A 21,934-nucleotide genomic window follows, 5' to 3' on the forward strand; every position below is an offset into this window, starting at 1 on the left:
TATGTTTACTTAAATACTCTGGTGGTCATCGTCATCTTCCGGTTTGTAATGAAAGGACATAGAGATGGACAAAGGTCCAAGGTAATTAAGTTCATCATGTTATTAAGGTGCTTTTGTAATTCATACTTTTCATGAATATAATGTTTGCTTTTGTTGACCAATCAACCAAATTATCAGGTAAATGAAGGTCATGAAAACACCAAGAATAACAATCAACATGATATTGTAAAGATATTTCAATGAATTGATGTAAAAAAAGGATGAAGATGAAAAAAAATTGGGTCAACATTTGAATTGTTGTGGTTAAATTTTTGTGTTAAGAGAAATGATCAACACTTAATGATGATGAATAAGATTTTTTTATTAATAAACTTAACTTTTGAGTTACAATTAACAAAAGCAAGAAAGGATGTTGAAAATGTCCTCAGGCGATGATGTAAATTCCCAATGAAATGAGTTTCATGAAACTCATTGAATCATCATCATTATAATCTAATGATTGACTTGATTTAAATCAATGATGAAATGAAATTAAATGTAATAGATAATGATGGTCAACACTATGTCGATGACCAGTAGATTTAATAGATTAATGGTTTTGTTTTGTTGGTTTTAACTAAGGAACAGGAAGTGATGAAACAATTATAATCAACCGATTCATTCATTTATCCTCCATGGACCTTGGAAGCCAAAAAATTTGTATTTATCATGCAAACAATTTGCAACAATCAAGTTAAACGATATAATAATAGCAGAAACTTTAACAATAGGTTAAAAGTAACTACTAATCATTTGAATTGTTTACTTAACAACAATCAGTCAACAGTAAACAAAAGTAACAAATTGATTTCTCCTCCCATCTTTTCAAACTGAATTAAAGTTCAATTTACTCACAATCAACCTAATCATTAACTTAAGCATATCAGTTCAATTCAATGTTCAATTTAAATTGCTACCTTAAATATATCAATAGTTGTTACCCTGTCCATCTGGCACTGATTAACAAATCATCATGGTCAAGTAGCCGCTGGTCAAGCCAGTGAAAAATGAAGACTCAAAAAGTTTGGCTCTTAATCAGCAACAAACAATCAACAGTTTCCAATGTTCAACCTGAGGATTCAGTTCAGTTCCGGAACTACTTTTGGTCAAGAAAAGTTCAACAAGATAATAATAGTAATCATGATGCAATTACAATCAAAAGTCATCAACATGATTAAGGGGCTTCCCGAAAGTGTATCATGTAAATTACATGATATTCAAAATAATTTATCAATCACACGAGAATCAAATCAATTGAAATAATAGAAAGAAAAGAAAACAAAATTATATCAACAATGAAACTGAATGGAAAACAAAGTAACTTTAATTTTTTCCAATTTTCGAAGGAAAAATTTTTTTTATCAATCGATTGAGAAAAGAAACGCGACCAACAGGATTCGAACCTGTGCGGGAAAATCCCAATGGATTTCGAGTCCATCGCCTTGACCACTCGGCCATAGCCGCGAACTTAAATTCTTTCCTTACAATCAACCGAATATCTAATTTGAATTGCAACTTCTATTCGGTTCTGATTAACTTTCTTGTTCTGTTTAATTGTTGCTCTTTGAAAGTTGATATTGAAAAATGTAATCTGATTGTTGCTCATCTTATTTACTTTTCCATCGTCTTAATTTACAATCAACTTGACCCGAAAATGGAAATCAATTGTTTCAGTTATAAATGAGAAACAAGATCAAATTAGTTTGATTGTTACGGTTTAGAGTTCAATTAACTTTCGATAAATATTGTCTTTCTTTTGTATTCTAATTGTGATCAAGTTGATCATTTCAAGGGATAAGATAAATTGTCGATTAATTGTTACACATTGTTGGTTATTTGGATTAGATTGTTTTTTCATCATTTTAATGTTTTGTTTTGTTTTTAAAGACAAATTAATTTACATAATTAATATTGAACTCGATTAAAAAAAAGTTTAAAGAGAGCAAATGAAAATAGGAAAGAGTTTACAAATAGTAATTAAGGAAACAGTTTTACAATTAGAAAACAATTTGCCAACGGGACGGATTTGTATTGTTGGACGAATGTCTTGTGAGAATTAATTAATTACATGTATTAATCCAATTGGTAGTTTTTGTTCATGTTAATTTATATACTTTGTGACAATTTTATGGATGCAATTGATTGAGAGGGGAATGTCTTTATAATTAAGTAATTGGACGGATTAAGGTTGATATAAATCGTTGATTGTTTTGGTTAATCGTATAGTGATTATATCATTTTAAATTGTGATCATTATTTGCAGTGTTCGGGTTAATTGTTTTGTTCGTTCATTGTATTTGTATTGTTCACAGGCAAATGGGTGAAAGTCAAATTGTTGTAGTAAATGAAGTTAGATAATTTAGTTTACAAGAAAAAATTGGTTACCTAATAAATTATTAATTAGGCAGCAATTAGCAATTGAGATGCAAATTGATGAATGGTGATTAAAGGTGATGATGATGACTCGATGTGACAAAAAAAAATGACTGATGATTTAAGGTGAAGGCACAAAATTAATTGACCAAGAAAGAGATCAGATCAAGAGTAACAATTAAATCATTTAATTGTAAAGACACCTCAAGATCAGTGTGTAGGAGTGTGTATGTATGTGTATGTAGGTAATTATAATTGAAAATGGCGTTGGTTGACTTTCTTGATTGTATTGGTTTTAAAGTAGAGATTGTGTATTAATTTCTGTCTATGTGACCATAAATTGTGATCATCTTAAAATTGTAATAATCAATTGGTTAATAATTATAACATTTCTATGGTAATTAAATTATCATTACATTGCTGTCTCCAACGGTGGACGGCTTCGGTTGGTTGATGCTGTTGTTACAGAGGCAGTGGGCGAGTAACGATTTGTTGATGAAAATTGAAAATAATCGTAATTATTATCGTTATCAAGACAAGTCTCTAGGTAGGGGCGATCGGAGAGCGAGGGGATTGTCCCGCTTCGTCCGTGCCCATTAAATGATGATGTGGAATCATGATGATGATGATATGTGTAAGGTGATGATTGATGTAATAGTTGAGAATTGGAATGATGTGGTTGTTGTTGTTGTTGTTGAGATGATGATGAATGATGATTATGATGACGAGGATGATTGTTATGATGATTGTACATCCCTTTGGTTATACTTGTAGAGGGAGTGGGTGATTTACCTCCCTTGTACTCTTCATAATGATGAGGTGATGATCTATCTCTTGGATAGGAGAGTGATGGTGATGATGAATCTGATCCATGTCTCCTATCATCATCTTCATCATCTTCATCATCTTCAGTTCTTTTAGTATCCATAGTTGATACTGTATTAACGGGAGAGGAATCACCGGTTGTGTAAGGATAATCTTTTGAGAGATCAGCTGAAGCTCGAGACATTGACGGTGTCTCTTTGAAACCTTCATTTTGAATAGTAAAGTCGAAGGTGGGTCGTAAAAGATAATCGACATTTGCGTTTTCTAATTGTGGATCTTTAGAAAATCTATCTTCTAGTTCTCTGAAAACTTGACGCGATGGTTGACCAACATGGTTGTATTCAGCTTCTTCAGAATCGTCAGATTCAACAAACTGGGAATTATCTTTGGCTAATGAATCATAACTATCGTTGGTTAAAGTATTGTTAGGATTGGAAATACCCTTGAATGAACTCGCACCCATGGCTCCAACCATACCACTGGTTGCGCCCGTTCTCATGACTCCCGTTGTTCCAGCGGCTTCTTGATTTTCTCTGGCCATAATAATGGCCTTTTCGATTTGTCTTTTATATGCAATTTCACTTAATGATCCAGAAGAAGCGAACGAACGATTTGATCGAATCGATGCTCGGATTGAATTGTGACGCTCTAATTTCTCTTTATGACGTTCCCTTGATTTACATGTCCAACAAAGTAAACAGAGGAAGGTCAAAATTGCAGTGATCAGTGAGATCGTTATTATTGCTAACCCGAAAGGAGATCCATCCAACCAGAATAGATTGATATCAATTGTTGGCGCTCGTTCACAAAGAAAAGGTAATCGCTCGTTACATCGATAAGATTGAACTTTACCATCAATCAAAATGGTACAACCTTTTTCTAGAAAACCCAATGATTGAACCCAAACGGGGTAGAAACGACGATTATATGTTTCTTCGGTATCATAAAGGTATTCAGTTAATTCCTCGAAATGAGCTTTAACCACAGGCATTGTTGAATTCTGAAGTTCACAAAAGTGTTTCGCTTCACTGTGGGTGAGACGAGCACCGAAATAAAGGAAACAAGTGTCACCAATCTTTTTCCATCCTCCTGAACATATACCACTTAGAACACTGGTATTACTTGTAAGGTAAGGAGTAAATCGGACGGATAACAGTTCACGAGAATCATTGGCATCACGAATACGACCTGCAACCGCAGAGGTTTCATTAAAACCCCACCAATTGTAACTCGCATCAACAAGAGCCTTTGATAGATCGGGTAATGATTGATTCATTGTTGCGATTTCAAAATTATTTTCAGGATTAACTAGATAATTGTAATCATATCTTTGACCTGAATTTGTTGCAAAAATGGTACTTTTTTCCTCCCAGTGACTGGCATAGTTGTTGTAAAGCCAATTATGGTAAATTGTTTGATGGGAATAAGAGATGTCAAAGCCCACAACGGCCAATTGATGGCGACCATAATTACGAACCATAATGTTCTCAGTGAAATTAAATATTATCTTAGACAAGTAGATGGTATTTTTGTGAGGTGAGTAGTTACGATTAAAGTAATTACGACGAATCAAAACAATTTGATATGAACCCGAATCAGGTCCTCGAATGTACAAAGCTTCCCGTTTGTGATTATCGATGAACAAATTGTTCATTATGTAAGCATGTAAAGCGGCAGCAGCATTTTGAGCATTAACTTTAATCCTTAATCCACCATCGTTGTTTTTGATTAGATTATTTTGGAAATAAAAGTTTGGTGTATTTTGAAGGTGCAAGAAAATGGCTGAAGGGCAAGTGGTAAAATTACCAAAAATGGACAAACAATTGGACTCAAATGAACTTCGTAAAATTGACACTGATGGTGAGGTTTCACCGACACTTTTATAAATCATTCCACCTAAACTGTTGTTATAAATTTGTGAATTGGTTATGTTATGGAAAAGTCCTCGACCTATGAAATATGAGATCGGACTTGTTGTTATTTCAGCGACAAATCCATAAATTCCTGAAGCACCCGAAGCATGAATACGAATCGAGAGTGAATCTTCAGTTGATCGGTAATAATGAAGTTCACTTGCCAATCGTCGATGCTCTTCACTTACTCCCATTTCCGCAATTAATTTAGTTGTTTGATTAAAAATATCTCCATCATAGACACGGATGAAATCAGTTGTAGCACTGTAAGTTGTTGAATTGAATAAATTGAACTGAAGAAGGCGGAAGCCCACTTTTTTTGATTTCACTGATGAACGAATGATTTTCACACAATCAACTGCACGGGAATCATACTTAAAGTATAAAATGAGTCGCTGATCAATGACCAGGTTCTTGTTGGTATCACAAATGTCAACGAAACTGAACACATTATAAGGTAAAGTTGATTCTTTCAGGGGAATGTAAGGTAAGAAAGGCATATCCGTTGAGGCTCCATTGAGTAGTAGATAATTTAATCCTGAACCTAAATTATTTGTGAGATCAAGATTATGGAAGATTAAATGTTTCTCTGGAGCAATAGCTTCGATTCCATGGTAAGCTGAGCCACGAACAGTTGTAAATTCTAGGCCAACATCTCTTCGGATAATTTGAATGGCTGCATTTCGTTCACCATGAAGTATTCCAGCTCCCAGAATTTCAACATACTGAAGGCGGGAACGAGGTTCATGATGTGAACGAGTTGGTAACTGGAAAGTTGAATCAGTTGGTTTTTCAAAATCAGGGATTGCGAATCTTAATCCACCCCAATATTTATCTTCTCGCTCCTTTTCGAAAGGACCACAGTAAATGTAAACAAATGACCTTCCATCGTGATGACAGGCTTGAGTTTCATTAGTATAACCATTAAGTCGCATCTCACATTGATTTAATCGTGATTCTTTACCGGAACATTGAAGTGGATAAGGCCAATGGCGAACTCGTGAAGTGTAAGTTGGACTCATGTCAATTCTTGGTCCACGACGAAGATGAACATTGAGACGAGAATATCCCAAATAAGAGCAAACCACTTGAGCATTTCGCTCAGAAAAACGTTCATCACAAACTGGAATCCATTGCATTGTTGTTCGGTTAAAAACCTCAAGGAAACCATCGTGACGACCTCCAAGTGACCATTCATCACAAGCTTCCGTGTGACATAATCGTACCTCAGAAACATCAGAGATATAATTCATGGGTAGCATTCTCTTGTCACGGATTACATCAATTTCAGTACCTTCTTTCAATCCACCCGAGTTATAAGGTCTCATTGTAATCCAATCTTCTCGAGTTCCAAATGCAACTAAATCACCTAAAACTAAGATTCCAACTGAAGGATAAAACTCAACCACTACTCCAGGTAAGATCGTTAAATTGGCTCCCGGAAGTACAGTTAAATCAGCGTTGATCACGTAAGGTTTTTCACGTTTACTTAAGATTAAATGTGAATGGATTCGCCCACCAAAAGGTTGATCTAAATTCATAAGATCTTGTCTGAAATCGATTTTCACAAGAGCAGCGTCGATTGATTCGGTGGTCAACAATGGACTGAAATTAGCTATAGCATAACTATTCCAATCATCGAAATCAAAGATTCTCTCTTTAATCTTGGTAGAATTTGCTGTTCCCCACCAATTTTCAACAACATTAATACGATTCTGAAGTGATCCAGTTAAAACACCAGCAATAAATTCAAATTGAAGCGCATCATTTCTGATCAAATTACGAGTTATATTAATATACTGAACACCTCTCAATGCCATTGAATAACTGGCAGGATTGTGATGATCACGAACCATTCCATTGATTCGGTGGGTATCAGAATTATCCAAAATACGATTTCGCCTAAAATAAGCTTGAACCACACCAAACATATCGGCATGACTTTCGACATTAAATTCAACCATATAACGACCCGAATTGAACATGATATCATTGTCTTCGATTAACATTGCTTTCTCCATACCGGTGATTGTAAACAAACCATCTTTACATTTGTTTTCATTGAAAATGTTTTTGGACATATTGAAACCGGCAAAGTGACCATCGATTGTGAACTCAAAGTTACTATTTCGTCGGAATGAATTATTATGAATCGAGATGGTGTGAGTAAAGTTTTCGTTGTACTGCCAAACGTAAGGAAGATGAAGGATAACACCACCATTACCATTGTTTTCAATTAGAGATCCATTGATTGTCCAATGGAATAAATTGTTTGAACCTCGATAATTTCGACTCTCTTGATAAATACCTCGGGCATTTCCTCTAAAAGCATTATTAATTAGTGTGTAATTAATTTCAGCAAGTGCACTTAAACCAGGATCGTAAAGAGGAGCATTAATCATAATTGATTCTTTAGTATTTTCCATGAAAAAGTTTGAATCAAAGATAAATGTTTCGTTGGAGTGTCGATAGAAAAAGTCACCATTTGTACCAATGTTACGATTATAATGACTTGCTGAGAATCCATGACGATTACCTTTAATTTGATTCTTCTTGATGATTGTTGTTTTTATTTTACGATTTTTTTCCTCTTGCTGAGCTGGAATATCCAATTCTAATAGGTGACCTTCAAAGGTGATCTTTTTGGTAACAAAGTAAAGGATTATATCACCTTTAGGTGTATGCCCGGCGTCATAGTCAAAGTTGACCTCAAACGAGTAAATCCAAAAGGGGAATGATGAAAGGTTGGCCTTTAAATCGTAACGAGGTGCTCGGTAATTGTTTTTGTTGTACATTATTAGTCGATCGGTAAATCCTTCGAAGATTGGATTTAGCACCATAATTCCGATTGCATAAGTTTCACGGGTTTTCACAGTGAAGGTAAATTTGGACAAACTTGCCGGTTTCGAGGTGATCTTAACATACATACCTTCAGGCATTGACGGATCAAGAGACACACTGGTACCATCTTCGGGTAGTGTTTTAATTGACCTTGGATCACGAGGAACAATCCAAGATTTAAGGTCCATTTGTTCCCATTTGTTGACCATTGGTTCATAATGATAAGCACTTCCAGCGTTTTCTTGAATTCGAGATTCAAATAAAACTAATCCTTGAGAATGAGAGATTATCCCATGGAAAGCATTTCGTTGAATATCAATGTTAGATATTTCTAGATTTTCTCGAATGTTAGAAAAGTCATTCCACATTATACCAATTCCGGCATCAGAACTTTCAACGATTTTAATGTTGAATAATCGATGACGATTGAAGTCAATTTGTAAAGCCGGTTTGAAGGAATTGGAAGCATAATCAAATAGACCCGCTTTTTCAATTTCGATATGTTGAATTTCCGTTTGACTGGCAGACATACCAAATCGAACTCCAGACCATGAAGGTTGATAACATTTAATTCCAACTTCGGAAAGGCACGAATTATCGAAATCACCACGAGTTCGATTCTCAGACTTGCAACGAAGAATATCATTGTCGAAAGGTGTACATTGAATATTACTTAGAACCACCGAAGAGTCCAAAGTATTCAAAGAAGAAGATGATGATGATGACGATGAAGATGACGAGGTGAATTGATTTTTCTCCAAAAGCCAATCACGAGAATTGACAACTAATCCAAGTTGTTGACAAACAACCGAAGCATCGATAATATCGAAACCATAAGAACAAACTGTTCCCCACTTTCCATTGTCCATTTGTACTTCTAATAGTCCAGAATCACCTTTAGACAGTCTAACTCGCCCAGACGAGTGACCCGAATCATAAGTAGCTCGAGATGATCGAGAATTGTTGACCTTTAGCTTATCATTATCGGCGGCGGGTTTGTCAAAAGTCGATGAGATGATAAGTGTTGAATTGGCTTTACTTGGACTTGGTGGACCTCTCCAAACACTAGAGGTGCTACTTGGTGTGAGTGTTGATTGTATTGATGAACCAAAAGTACCCGATGAGGTGAATCTGATTCGATTGGAAGGTGAACACTTAAACTCAACGTGACCTTGAATCATCATACCGATCGATTGGTCAAATGATAAAACTGTATTTTCACTGATAATCAATCGTGATCCCGGTTTAACTAAAATATCTTCAGAAACTCGATATGTTTTAGGTTCAAGTTGTAAAATTTCAGCGGCCATTTCACCACCAATAATATTACCCTCGATAAATGGACTGTACTTGTCAATCTCTTTCTCTTTATCTGAAGATAAATAGTCTTCATTGTCAAAAATATTCTCCGATGTTCGATATCGAAGGAATTTAATCAAGGCCATGTTGTAACGGTTTTTACGATCAAAAATACGCTTGTAAATTTGTCTTGATGGATATTCGCCTCTCATTTGACCGAAATAGTTTCTTGTTGCATCGATAACTTTGGCGTGATGTTCAAGGTGAGATCCAATCTCGTAAGTTGACTCGGGATTAACTAGATTGTTGAGATTAACTTTACAATTACTTGAAGATATTGTTACCACAGCAGCTACTCGAGATCGAGGATTAAGTTTATCAAACATTTCACGAATAACATTTTCTTTTAAAATGTTTCTCTCGAAAGTTAATCGCTGCCTCTCATTTGATTCTTGAAGACCAAGATTCACCACAAATGGACCACGATTACGGATAAAATGATTCTCACGAATGTCAAGAATAGTTTCAACCTCACGATAACGATGATCGTCATACACATAATTCCAATTGTTCACATAAATTACACCCTTTCCATGCCCTTCAAAGTAATTATGAGCAATGAGACTTTCTCTAAAATGGAAAGCGGGAGCGATGTTAATTGCTAATCTGGATCCTCGAGTGAATCGATTGTTGGTAATTGAAATTTCACTTCTCTTTGCATAATCGGGATTCCAACAAGACTGGTAAACAATTGCATCATCAAAATTAGAGTCAAATGAGTTCATTGAAATATTCCAAATGGATTCAGAGAGACAAACATTTCCGATTAATAGTCCTCCTTCAAGATTGTCTGAAATTACTGAATAACTGATATGATTTTCATTTGGAACAGATAAATAATGTGAAGATTCATTGAACCAAAATGCTAATCCTCGGTGGGTATTACGGGAGATTGTTGATCGATCAATGTGTTTATAACCACCGGCGATTGTAACATTAACACCATCACCAACATTATCGACGATAGTTGTTTGATTAACAATCACATCACCAGTTCCAGAGGCAACATGAATTCCGGCTACATGATCATGACCTGAAATTCGTGTTCGATTTACAATTGTTCCTGCTCGCTGATTTTCAACCCAAATACCTCGACCATTGTTACCCTGAATATCACAATCGGTTACATTTAAATCATAGGCTCTTCCCATATCAGCGACAACAATCATGTTGAATGTTAACCGTCTCAAAATGGCGGGTTGATAACAGATCCGTAATTTACCCTCTCTCGAGGTGAAACTTGGTGGACGTGTTGAATTACGAACTTGAAATCGGGCAAGAACTGTTCGAGAATAACCTTCGACAACTTCAATATAACCATCTCGACTTAAATGACTTTCTCTTGCTTCACCCCAATAAGATTCACTCATCAGGTACGGAAAATGAGCAGTTAATTGTATCCCTTGTGATTTTAAATTACCAGGAATCTCAAAATCACGACAAGATGGATTCTCGGCTCGTGATTCTTTGGTCTGTCCATGAGTTAAAATTAAAGGATAAACTTGAGATCCATCTAATTGGGTTGACTCTGAAAATGATTGTCCATCACCAATAGATTCATGGGTAATATAACGGATTCCATCAGCTCCATTATTGCGAACTCTCAACCCTTTAAGAGTAACACTTCCAAATGAACTGTTAATGAAAATACCATAACCTCGATTATCAGAGAATGAAGAATCTTCAATTGTGATACCATCAATTGGATCAGAGATATTAAGTCCAGTGGCTGCTGACCATTTCACTTCAACCCGATTTAATTGAGGAGGAACACCAACTGAATAGATTGCAGGAACCGGTTCACCATCAATATCTTCACCAGCATAAGTGATGATCACATTTTCCAGGTTGGACCGTGAAACTTTCCGATGAACCCGATCATTGAAAAATAAAATGGACCGTGACGATGAATGAATGAACCTTAATCCAGACCAATAAGTTGATATCAGTGGAGATGATGATGATGATGAACTGTATAATTGTCGATTACATTTAATACCGATATCAGAATGATAATCACAGATTCCACTTCCCACTCGACGTCCTTTCAACCAATTTGGACAATCAAGTAAACTATTTTCTGACCCTTGACAACCAGGATATTCAAACATTAACTGACGAGAATCATTGTGTCTTGGTAACCATGAATACCAATGTCCACCATTGAATCCTAACTCTCGACAAACAACCTGAATATCAGTTAGAGTCCAATTTTTTGAATTTGTACAAACACTATGCCAATTACCAGCATATTTAATCTGAACCCTTCCCTCAGAGGGTAAATCACCATCAACCAGTCTAACATCAGGCCAGGCAACTGAACTTAAAGATGAGATCACAGATGATGAATTATGTGCTTGATAAGATGAGTAAGAATAATCTGAATGTTTTTCATTCCTTGTGAAGATAATCTTTTGATCTTCTGTTCCTTTAGCTTGAATTGAACCATAAACGGTAACACTTTTACGACCATTAAACTTTAATTCAACCCCAGGTTCAATTATAAGGTCACCATTTGATTCAATTAAAATATTCTCACTAATTATATATGGACTGGTAGAAAGTTTTAAAGTTAATTGTGAGTTAACAATTCCACCGTTGAACTTGGCAGTTGAAGTAGAAGTTGAATGAAATATGGACGATGAAGATGAAGATAAAGATGAAGATGGTGAAGGTGAATAACTAATGTCAAAGGCATCCAATGGGTTAAAGTATAAAAACAGCGAAAGGTAAAACAGTAACAATTTAAAACGTAGCATAATTAGTTAATAGTAATAAGGTAAACATACACAATCAACAGGACAAGAAAATTCCTCCCGTAACATTGCCTTTTGAAAAAGGAAAAAAAGATGAAAGAAAAAGAGAAGAAGAAATCAAAATGAAATAGAGAGAAAGAGAGAGAAAAAGAAGAGAGAGAGAGAAGAAAAAAACTGTTCTCATCACATTTACTCTTACGGGGTGGGTGGACTAAAAGTCTCTCAACGGTGGAAAAAAGTTCCCCTTTAGAAGCGCAAACAACACAATTTACCTTTTCTACCTGGTGGTGGGTTAACAGGTACTACGCACAGTGGAACCACCCACAGGTCCAGAAATAAAAACATTCCTTAAACCCTGTAACTTGAACCAACAAGGTGTGTCCCAAAGAAGAAGAAGAGAATAAAATATGAGAGAGAGAAAGAAGAGAAAGAGAAAATGAAAGAAAGAGAATAAAAGAAATACGAGTAAACAGTAAAACTTGTTATCTTCTTAATCATCAGGAATCACTTGAACATATCACAGGTAAAGAGATTGTGAAAGAGGATTAATTGTTTTCTCATATTCGTAATCATTGTAATCACTTTGGAAAAGAAACACTTCATATAAACAAAACTGTTTCTCTTCCAAAACGATTCACTATTTTATCTTTAAATAGTCTTTTCTTTTTCTTCGCATTGGCTATTTACACGATCGCTTTTCTTTGTTTACATTTTTCTTTCTAATTGTTTCATTTAATTTCCATCCAAATTTTCATACCTTAATTACTTTTAATTTACTTTTAATTGTTCCAGTCTCTTAATTTCCTTGTCATCTTGTTAATTTCCATGGAACTTGATTGTATCTCTTATTTTCTGTTTGTGAGATGATTAAGTTTTCCTCAGTTTCCTTTGTTTTTCCTGGTTACCGGTTCTATTGATTAGGTTGATTATTTTTCCACTTTTCTATTAATTTCAGCGACAATTAACTGTTTTGTTTTGCTCTTGCGATTAATTTGAATCTGCTAATTTTAGTGGTTGATCAAATTGGACTTGTTGATTGTTGATTGTTCCTCTGGAGGTTTTTTGGTTTAGCTGAATATCTTTGGCTTGATTGTTTAAATGATCTAATTAAGTTTCTATCTCTCAGTCTTTGTTATCAACATTGTTGAGTGTTTCTCTCTCTTAATTGTGATTTAATAAGATGATTTTCTAACTATAATCAAGATCATGATCACTATGGACCAGCTATAATTATCTTTGACGATAAATGTACCTGTTGATTTGAAGAGATGAAAAGTTGAATCAAGTGATCGAAGCCAGAAAATTGGATGGATCATTAATCAACCATGAATTCTTATTGTTTTTTTATTATTATTAATCTTCGTCCAGATTATCAATCAATCTTTTCAATTTCCTGTTAAAAACTCCCCCATAACAATTAACTGATGATCTTTCAACAATTGTAAGATAATTGTAATTGATCTAGAAAGTTAATGTTACCCAATTTAATAAGATTCAATTTGTTGTTCAGCGAGAAACTTAATCCCAATTGATCGTTAATTGTTGGCTTGTTTGTTATTTTAATCATTTACCGGAGAAATAGGATATAACAGAAAAGAAAAGGATTACCAATAGGAAAACACAATTAAAACCAGTTCTATGATTAAATTTAATTCTTTCTGGTTTAACTTTTTACCATCTCAATTATGGTAAGAACCTTTTCCAAGGTCTATGGGAAGTCTAATCATTTCGTTGAGTTGGTTAAATTTAATTCTAATTGCTTCCTGTTCTCAGTCAAGGCTAACTGGTTTATTATTTCATCTATGGTAATTTTTTTTCCACTTCTTTTGTAATTCAACTAATATTCATAACAATTAACTTATTTCATTGTTATTGTTATGCTGTTTCAAGAGTTTATGGTTTATCGACTTTTCTATCATCACAGTTTTATTGATTGTTTTCCAAACTGTCAAAGAAATTGTAAAATTAATCAACTGAAAACATCAACAGTTGAAAAAACTAATCCAATGATGATGATGATGATATTTTTTTTCACAATCTTTTAATCAAATATCATGATGAGTTTTTTTTCCTGTTGATTTCGTTGTTGGTATAATAATTTGTTCAGCTAATTTTTTCAAAATTTCATTATTTATATTCTTCAGCTAATTGCTTCAATCATGAGAAAACCATAAATTACATCATCAGTGGCCTAAAATAAGAGAGAGAGAGAGAGAGAGAGTTAAATGAGTAATTAATGTTAATTGACTCACAATCATTATTACATCAAAATGTGTCATCGTAAGTGTTTTAATTGAACTGCTGGTTAATTATCATTGCAAATCAACACAAGCAATTTAAGTGAATCTTATTAATCTGTAGCTGGTTGAATAACTGGATAAGAATTGGGTGAAAATATTAACCATTGTAATATTTTGATTGATTAAAAGTTTTTAGACAAAAATGAAAAATTGATTGGAAACTAATTAAAGTGAACTAAGCGCCATCTCTTGTCTTGGAAATAAACTAATTAGTTATTTATTCTAAGTAGAGATGGCGACAGTGGGCAAAGAAAAGCGGCAAAATCAAATGTGAGAATTAAATGTTTCCATTGATCAATTTTAATGGAATCAGTTTATTGATTTAACGATTGAATTAAAATTTTTTTTTTGTAATTTTCTTTTATTATAAATGGACTTTTACATGAATAGATTTGATAAAAAATGTTTTAGTTGATTACCAATCTGTTTTGTGATCTACAAAATTGAGACCATTTTAGTTTCATAATTAGTGACTGCGAAACTTTTCAAATTAGATTTACAATTTGGTCATCATAATTGGTTGAGGATAAGGATTGCTTTGGATTTGTTTTTTTTTTCTTGTTTCGTGGTTAATCAGAAATAAAATACCATTGGAAAATTAGTTGATGATAGTTAAAAAAAGAGAGAGTTTGAAATATTAAGATGACGAAGATTGTGTTTTCATTGACCGGTTGAAGGACATTTTTGATCTTTGATCATTTTTTTCCATTGGTTGGTTAATTTTTACTCGACCGGGGAATTTTCTTAGATGAATAGTAATAGTAAACAGCACCAATGACAACGAAAACTGCTAATACGGCGACAATGATTCCCGCTGTTGCTCCACCGCTCAGTTTTTTGCTCTGTTTTGAATTTCCATTGGCCGGTGAAACTGTTGTAACATCAACAGTTTTTATCGGTAAAACTGTTGTTGTTGGTGGTGGATTTTTGATTGTTGGCTCTTCGGTGGTTTTTTCTTCCGTTGTTGTTTCCGATAAAACAGTAGTTGTACCTGACAATCCAGTAGTTGTTTCTGATACAATAGTTGTTGTTTCTGATGATACGGTTGTTGTTTCTTCGGAGTCGGTGGTTGTTGCTTCCGTGACTGTGGCAGTGGTCGTATCAATTGTGCTTAATGTTGGTAATATAGTTGATGCCAATGTTGTTGGTTCCATAGTTGTGAGGGCCTGTGTTGTTGTTGGTGGGATGGTTGGTGCAACAGTAGCTGCCAAAGCTTTATTTTGAGCATCTTTATCATCAGTTTGTCCGACAGATTTAGTGTCATCAGCTTTTGAATTATTATCTTGCGAATTGTCAGTCGTTTTATCACTTGAAGAACTAACAACAGGTTTAACAGCCTCGTTCTCGTCACCCGTTACGCTTTTTGAACTGCACAAGTAAAAATAGAATAGGTCTCATGAATATTTAATGTCAACTCTAATAGAACAAAACAAAAGTAATAGATTAGTAATGAATTAGATCTTGACAATCAAGAAATAAATAGAAAATCAATACATCACATGGATCCAAAAAGACAAACCAGCGAAGAGAACAAGTGAATTGATATAAAATAACGTAACATGTTAATAATTAGAATTAAACAGTTAAGAATCTGATACCAAATCGAGAAACAGAGATACAAATAACAATTACAATTCAAACAATTAAAACCAATAAAAGGTAAACAACAAAACGAAAATGATAAAATGTTCACCTCATTAAATCTCAATGACACCAAAAGGTAAAGCGGGAAAAAGATTAACCGAAAAGCATTTCGGTTATTTCATTTTCTTTTCTTTTCTAAAATGTTTCTTTTTTTTCTCTGAGATTTGATTACATTTTATTTACAATTTACAATAATCTTTGTATTGTTAAGTGTTCTCGTTGGATTTTTATCAAATAATTATCTTTTCGATGTTGGCAAACGTTTAGATAAACAATTTATATTTAACATGATTTAGATTAATGTCTACATGAGTCTAATCCTCAACATGTTCACAATTAGACACTTGTTACTTTTTAATGGTGAGTAGGAAATTGTTTACATTCAATTTTGTTTAATCGTCTCTTTTATTATTTATAGTCTATAAATTGAGAATAAATTGTCTCTTGTTAACAATTAAATTGCTTAAGATTTTTCTTCTGTAATTAATGGTTGACATTGGAAAATTTAATAGACGTTTAAGACTTGAAACGTTTGAATTGAAGCCAATTGTTTTAAGGTTAAATTATGATACAAAATATGCCTATAAGAAAATCTCCATTCAACCAAATACAAATGTAGTGTAAAAAATTTAAATCTGATTAACCACTTATAGAATTATATTGTCTAATTATGGTGTGATTTTGGTTTCCTCTGAATCAAAACTTTAATCACCTTATAAAGATAATATTTGATCGGAGATAAATTGATTCAATCTAATTGATTTTTGTTTATTTTATCTCTTAGTGATAATTGAATCTCTCTAGTAGACTTACTTGGTTGAAGAATCCTTGGAATTATTTGTATCTTCAGTTGGTTTTCCTGTTGACGATCAAGGGAGTGGAAGAGAAAGAACAATTAATGTTGTACTAATTGACGATCAGAATTAAATTCAAGAAAAATGAACTCGGAAACACCGTAATAAACAATTACCACAATACTGTCGATGTGATGGTCTAGGAACATCATCGATTGAGATGGTCAAAGGAATCAACGATTTTTCTTGAATTTAATGACTCTAATTAGACTGGACACTAACCTTTGGTTAAATTCACTCCAAGGACGCAAAAAATTAGGCACAAAATGAAAAGGTTCCTCATGGTGTTTTTTTACCAACAATTAAAAGAATCGAGTGTTTAATTTAGTGAATTAATTGTGCTGAAGATGATTGGACACGCAAATCAAGAGCTTGCCCGGGGAACAATCAACTAATTAATGTTGATCACAGTGAAATTCAACACAGAACTGAAATTATCTCAAGAAATATAAGTAGAGTTTGAACTCAATTCCCTGTTATTTCAAAACAATTAACTTAACTGTTGTTAATTTTGGCACAAACTTGAATCACTTTAATTGTTTCATGAGGATTATCTATCAGCGGGATGATGATTGGCGGTGTTGCCGTGGTTGATTAATTTCAGTGATAATCAAAGTACTAGGAGTTGATATGGAAAAAGAGGAGGATGAAGATGATGATGACGATGATGAGGGAGACGTTTACATATGAGAGATAATCAAAAGGAGGAGATGATAAAAATAACAAAGAAAAAAGTTATTGGAAAAATATCAAAGACACTCAAAGAAATTACATTAAAACCCAATGGGAAGAGTTGAAGTGGAATTAATGAAAAAGTTAACCCAAAGTTTATATAATCACAATCAAAAAGAAAATTAGTCTGATCAAATTAACTATTAAATTCTTACAATTTAATAGATTTTCCATCGCCTAACTTATTACTATTGATTCTAATAGTAATTAAAAGATAAACATTGGTGTGATTTACTGGAATTCAGTAATAACAATTGGATTTTACATCTGTTTTGATTGATTACAATCAAAGTTTACGATCAACAATTTGCTTCTCTTTTCCTTGATCACAATTAACCCAATTGAAGTCTCATTCTCACTCTGATCATTGAATCAGTCGATTAATTGTATTTGATTTATTATATTATTTTGTTTCATCTCCCAGAAAAACTAACAATTTATTACAAATCAAAATCATCTGATAATTTGAATCAATAACAATTACCATTAATATCATAACAATAACCATGATCGATAACTTCACATCTCCTAACATCTTAATTAATATTAAGCTTAATTGAATCATTTTTAAAAACAGTTCAATAAATCAGTCAAAATGATAATCAATTGAGATTAACCTTGAAATTGAACATTGAACAATTAACTTAATCTGATTTTATCTGATGTAAAAAAATGTAACACTTAAATTATGATTGCCAATACTTATGAAGATGAAACTTAAACAATCAACTCTAACAAAGTAATCAACTAATTATGTAAATGGTTTAACATAACTGAAACAATAACCAACAATTAACAACAACATCACTTTCAACTGTAAGCATTGAGGATTTTAATCAGTGTATTTACAATTTAGTCATTTAATGATTAAACAAATTGTCGCACTTTCTATAAGGTAACATTGACTTTAATTAAAGGTCAAAAGCGTCTCAATAATATTACAACAGGTCCTGATTGTTATACTTTAATTGTTGCAATTGAGATCAATGATCAAATACATGTAATATCTTAATCTTGTTTGATAAATGCATTTCCACTCATCATTAATTGATAAAACAAAAAATGATCAATGACTTTTTGATAGAAAGATATTAATTGTGATTGATAATTAAATTAGCCCCAACAGCCAACGGATAAGAATAATCATCTTAATTACAAACTAATTAATTGTTGAGGAAATGAAAATGGTGATAATCAGCTAATCAAAGTTATATTAATACATTAATCTGTGCAAGTTTACCTGTCATGATTTATTCATAATCTAATGTCAATGTTAAGTTAATTTGTTGATTAAATTGAGTTGTTTTTGTCAATTACCATGATCGCAGTTGACAATTTAATTGGACTTTTTGATGATAGTTAAATTAACGTTGAGACGATTATAATCAATAGTTAAATAACTCGAGAAACAATGGTAATCACAAGTGGACCTAACAATGGATTTAATTAATTAACGAAGGTACTTAATTATCACAATCAATAGTGAAAAATAATAAAGGTGAAAAATTGGGTTTAATTGAGTTTGATTGTTTGTGTGATCCTCATTTAATTGTTACTTTAATTACTTTGACAGTAGATTTGAATGACAATGTAACGATTTCTAAAATTATAATTGTTTACAAAGATAATTTGATAATGATAATTGAAGTCAAATTAATAATTGGTCGTAATTACATTTGCATCTTTGACCAATTAATTGATTGTAGTTGTGTTGAGGTTTTTTATTGTTCAATGAACTATCGGGTGACCGAAAATGAGTGAGCATCTCACGAACCTTAAGTTTTGGACCCACGTTTCTATACATTTTAAGAAAGTAAATTTGACGCTGAGTCCAAAAATGTTCGACTTTTTTTTCTAGGACGCACGGTTCTCGAGAAATCGAGTGGCCTGACAAAGCGAACAAAGTTAACCAACTTTGGACTCAAAATTTTTGGTCAAAAGTTATTCTTTTTGACCTATTATCTTATATACCTAAGCTCATCATTATCTGAAGTAAGGTTATTGAGATCCAACATGGCCGAAATCAACGAAAATTGCTCTTTAACTTTCCCATTATAAATTTCTCATAGAGAAAATCGCGATTTTGGCCTTTAAATAAGAACCACAGTTGCACTTGAACTTCGAAAGTTCTGAAAAAATTCATCATTTATATTTGATCGATGGCGCTTTCAATGACGTTTGAAATTTTATTCTAGAACTACCATTCTTGAGATGCTCACTCATTTTCGGTCACCCGATATTTTCATGGGTGAATGGCCAAATATCTATGATTAAGAAATTGTTGATAAATAATCAAGTTGGATTGAGTTTCTGACTGACAATTTTTTGCAATCCTGATTAATTATTGACGGCCAATTTTTGTATGATTTAATTTTGGGAAAATTTGATCAAGTGTTGATAGTGAATAGGAATCACCATTTGCAAGTTGATTGTTGATTCAATTTAATGTAAAAATTGGAAAATTTTCAATCAAAGTTAATCAGGTTTACGATATTTAGCGGGAATCCATACTCGATACATTTTTAATTGCTTACCGCGATTAACTCGCAACCGTTTATCGGTGATTAACGATACCTTTTCTAAATCAGAATCGACGAAAAGTTTGCCGACTTCTTCTGGTGTGAAAAAATAGGCCATTGTTCCGTCGCCTCGAACATAAAAATTGTCATCCATACAAGAACCTTTTTTAAATCTTACTTACGCTAAATCGTATTTACCATAATCACGAGAAAAAAACAATCCTCCAGGTTTCAGGTATCGAGATAATTTCTTGATTGTTTCAGGTATACTGTAATTAGAGTTTACGATAAAATGAGAAAATAGAAACATGATAATTACATTAATGTAAATACTTTTTTGGAGGGATAGCTGATAATGTGAAATGGAAACAATCACATCTAAACTTGATTCCTCGAAGGGTTAGAAAGTGATTAAGTTGATCTTATGCTTAGTTAGTGCTCACCTTTAATAAATCAATAGCCACTGGTGAAAAGTCACAACAGTAAATCATAGTTTCTGGTTTTCTGACAAAAAAAAACATTGAGAAGACAAAGTTAAGAATTAAATTGAAACCAATGAAAAAGATTTGCCAGAATTAATCGCAATCGACCAATAGTTAATTGGCCTAGAGATACCTTCGTAATGTTGAATAACCAGAGACCAACTTACTCTCTGAGAGCTAGAATAGGGAAAATAGTGTTACCTACACCACAATGATTTCAAAAATAACATTCACATCATATGAATGACAATAATTCTGGAAATTGAGTAAATAACCAATGTCGATCTTTGAAAAATTTATCCTCATGTGTTTGGTAAAACTTATCCCAATACCTATCGGCTTTGAGAAGATATTTGCTTCTCGAATCATCATCAACTCGATGAGCTGAATTGCACTTTATTTTTACACCCACCTCAGCTAATTGCTCTTCAGTCCAATCAACCTGATCCCTGAAAAAAAAGTAAACAGAGAAAAAAATTAATCGAAAATGAAAAGGAAAATGAGCAGTTAATTGTATCCCTCGTTCTTAGCGGTCAGAAAGCGATTCCCAAAACGTGGTCTAGTTTTATCACCAATAGAATCATTAAAATCCATGTTCAACTCAAAAAGGTTCAATTATAAGGTCACCATTTGATTCAATTAAAATATTCTCACTAATTATATATGGACTGGTAGAAAGTTTTAAAGTTAATTGTGAGTTAACAATTCCACCGTTGAACTTGGCAGTTGAAGTAGAAGTTGAATGAAATATGGACGATGAAGATGAAGATGAAGATAAAGATGAAGATGGTGAAGGTGAATAACTAATGTCAAAGGCATCCAATGGGTTAAAGTATAAAAACAGCGAAAGGTAAAACAGTAACAATTTAAAACGTAGCATAATTAGTTAATAGTAATAAGGTAAACATACACAATCAACAGGACAAGAAAATTCCTCCCGTAACATTGCCTTTTGAAAAAGGAAAAAAAGATGAAAGAAAAAGAGAAGAAGAAATCAAAATGAAATAGAGAGAGAAGAAAAAAATTGTTTTAATATTTTGATTGATTAAAGTTTTCAAAGAAAAATCAAAAATTGATTGGAAATTAATTAAAGTGAACTAAGCGCCATCTCTTGTCTTGGAAATGAACTAATGAACATTTGAAAGATTATCGATTGATAGAAATGAATGAATGGTGAATGTCATGGTAAATGGATCCTAAAATGGATCTTTTTTCACACTTTCTTAAACACACATGAACAGGAGAGATAAAGAGGCAAGAGAAAGAAGGAGAAGATGAATAATGATAAAACCATAGG

General features: G+C 33.1%; 2 protein-coding genes, 1 long non-coding RNA gene, 1 other non-coding gene and 1 pseudogene across 5 annotated transcripts; 1 reads left to right on the top strand and 4 right to left on the bottom strand.

The window, feature by feature from the left end:
* Nucleotides 1-1,421: 1,421 nt before the first annotated feature.
* Trnas-cga (transfer RNA serine (anticodon CGA)) lies at nucleotides 1,422-1,503 on the bottom strand. The gene has a single exon. It is a non-coding gene; the product is annotated as a tRNA-Ser (tRNA).
* A 368-nt stretch (nucleotides 1,504-1,871) lies between these two features.
* Nucleotides 1,872-12,735, bottom strand: LOC128388806 (protein bark beetle-like). The gene is made up of 2 exons (XM_053348264.1): nucleotides 12,379-12,735; nucleotides 1,872-12,178 (listed from the first exon to the last, which is right to left on the bottom strand). Exon 2 carries the CDS (start codon nucleotides 12,107-12,109, stop codon nucleotides 2,825-2,827), a length of 9,285 nt encoding a protein of 3,094 aa, XP_053204239.1. The 5' UTR covers nucleotides 12,110-12,178; nucleotides 12,379-12,735; the 3' UTR covers nucleotides 1,872-2,824.
* A 2,086-nt stretch (nucleotides 12,736-14,821) lies between these two features.
* Nucleotides 14,822-17,909, bottom strand: LOC128388817 (uncharacterized). Of its 2 annotated transcripts, XM_053348278.1 has the most exons (3): nucleotides 17,127-17,909; nucleotides 16,864-16,909; nucleotides 14,822-15,774 (listed from the first exon to the last, which is right to left on the bottom strand). In XM_053348278.1, the coding sequence occupies exons 1-3, from the start codon at nucleotides 17,185-17,187 to the stop codon at nucleotides 15,123-15,125; spliced, it is 759 nt and encodes a 252-aa protein (XP_053204253.1). In that variant the 5' UTR covers nucleotides 17,188-17,909; the 3' UTR covers nucleotides 14,822-15,122. The 2 variants fall into 2 exon arrangements, with proteins under 2 accessions (XP_053204253.1, XP_053204254.1); XM_053348279.1 differs by lacking the exons at nucleotides 16,864-16,909; nucleotides 17,127-17,909 and adding an exon at nucleotides 15,906-16,094.
* LOC128388819 (uncharacterized) lies at nucleotides 16,183-17,802 on the top strand. Its single transcript, XR_008325339.1, has 2 exons — nucleotides 16,183-16,410; nucleotides 16,835-17,802. It is a non-coding gene; the product is annotated as an uncharacterized LOC128388819 (long non-coding RNA).
* Nucleotides 17,910-19,129: 1,220 nt separating the features above from the next.
* On the bottom strand, nucleotides 19,130-21,745 carry LOC128388760 (tRNA N(3)-methylcytidine methyltransferase METTL2-like; annotated as a pseudogene).
* Between the last annotated feature and the right edge of the window lie 189 nt (nucleotides 21,746-21,934).

Source organism: Panonychus citri, unplaced genomic scaffold, assembly GCF_014898815.1.
Source record: "Panonychus citri isolate SS breed McGregor unplaced genomic scaffold, ASM1489881v1 Contig00102, whole genome shotgun sequence".
Taxonomy (NCBI): Eukaryota; Metazoa; Arthropoda; class Arachnida; order Trombidiformes; family Tetranychidae; genus Panonychus; species Panonychus citri.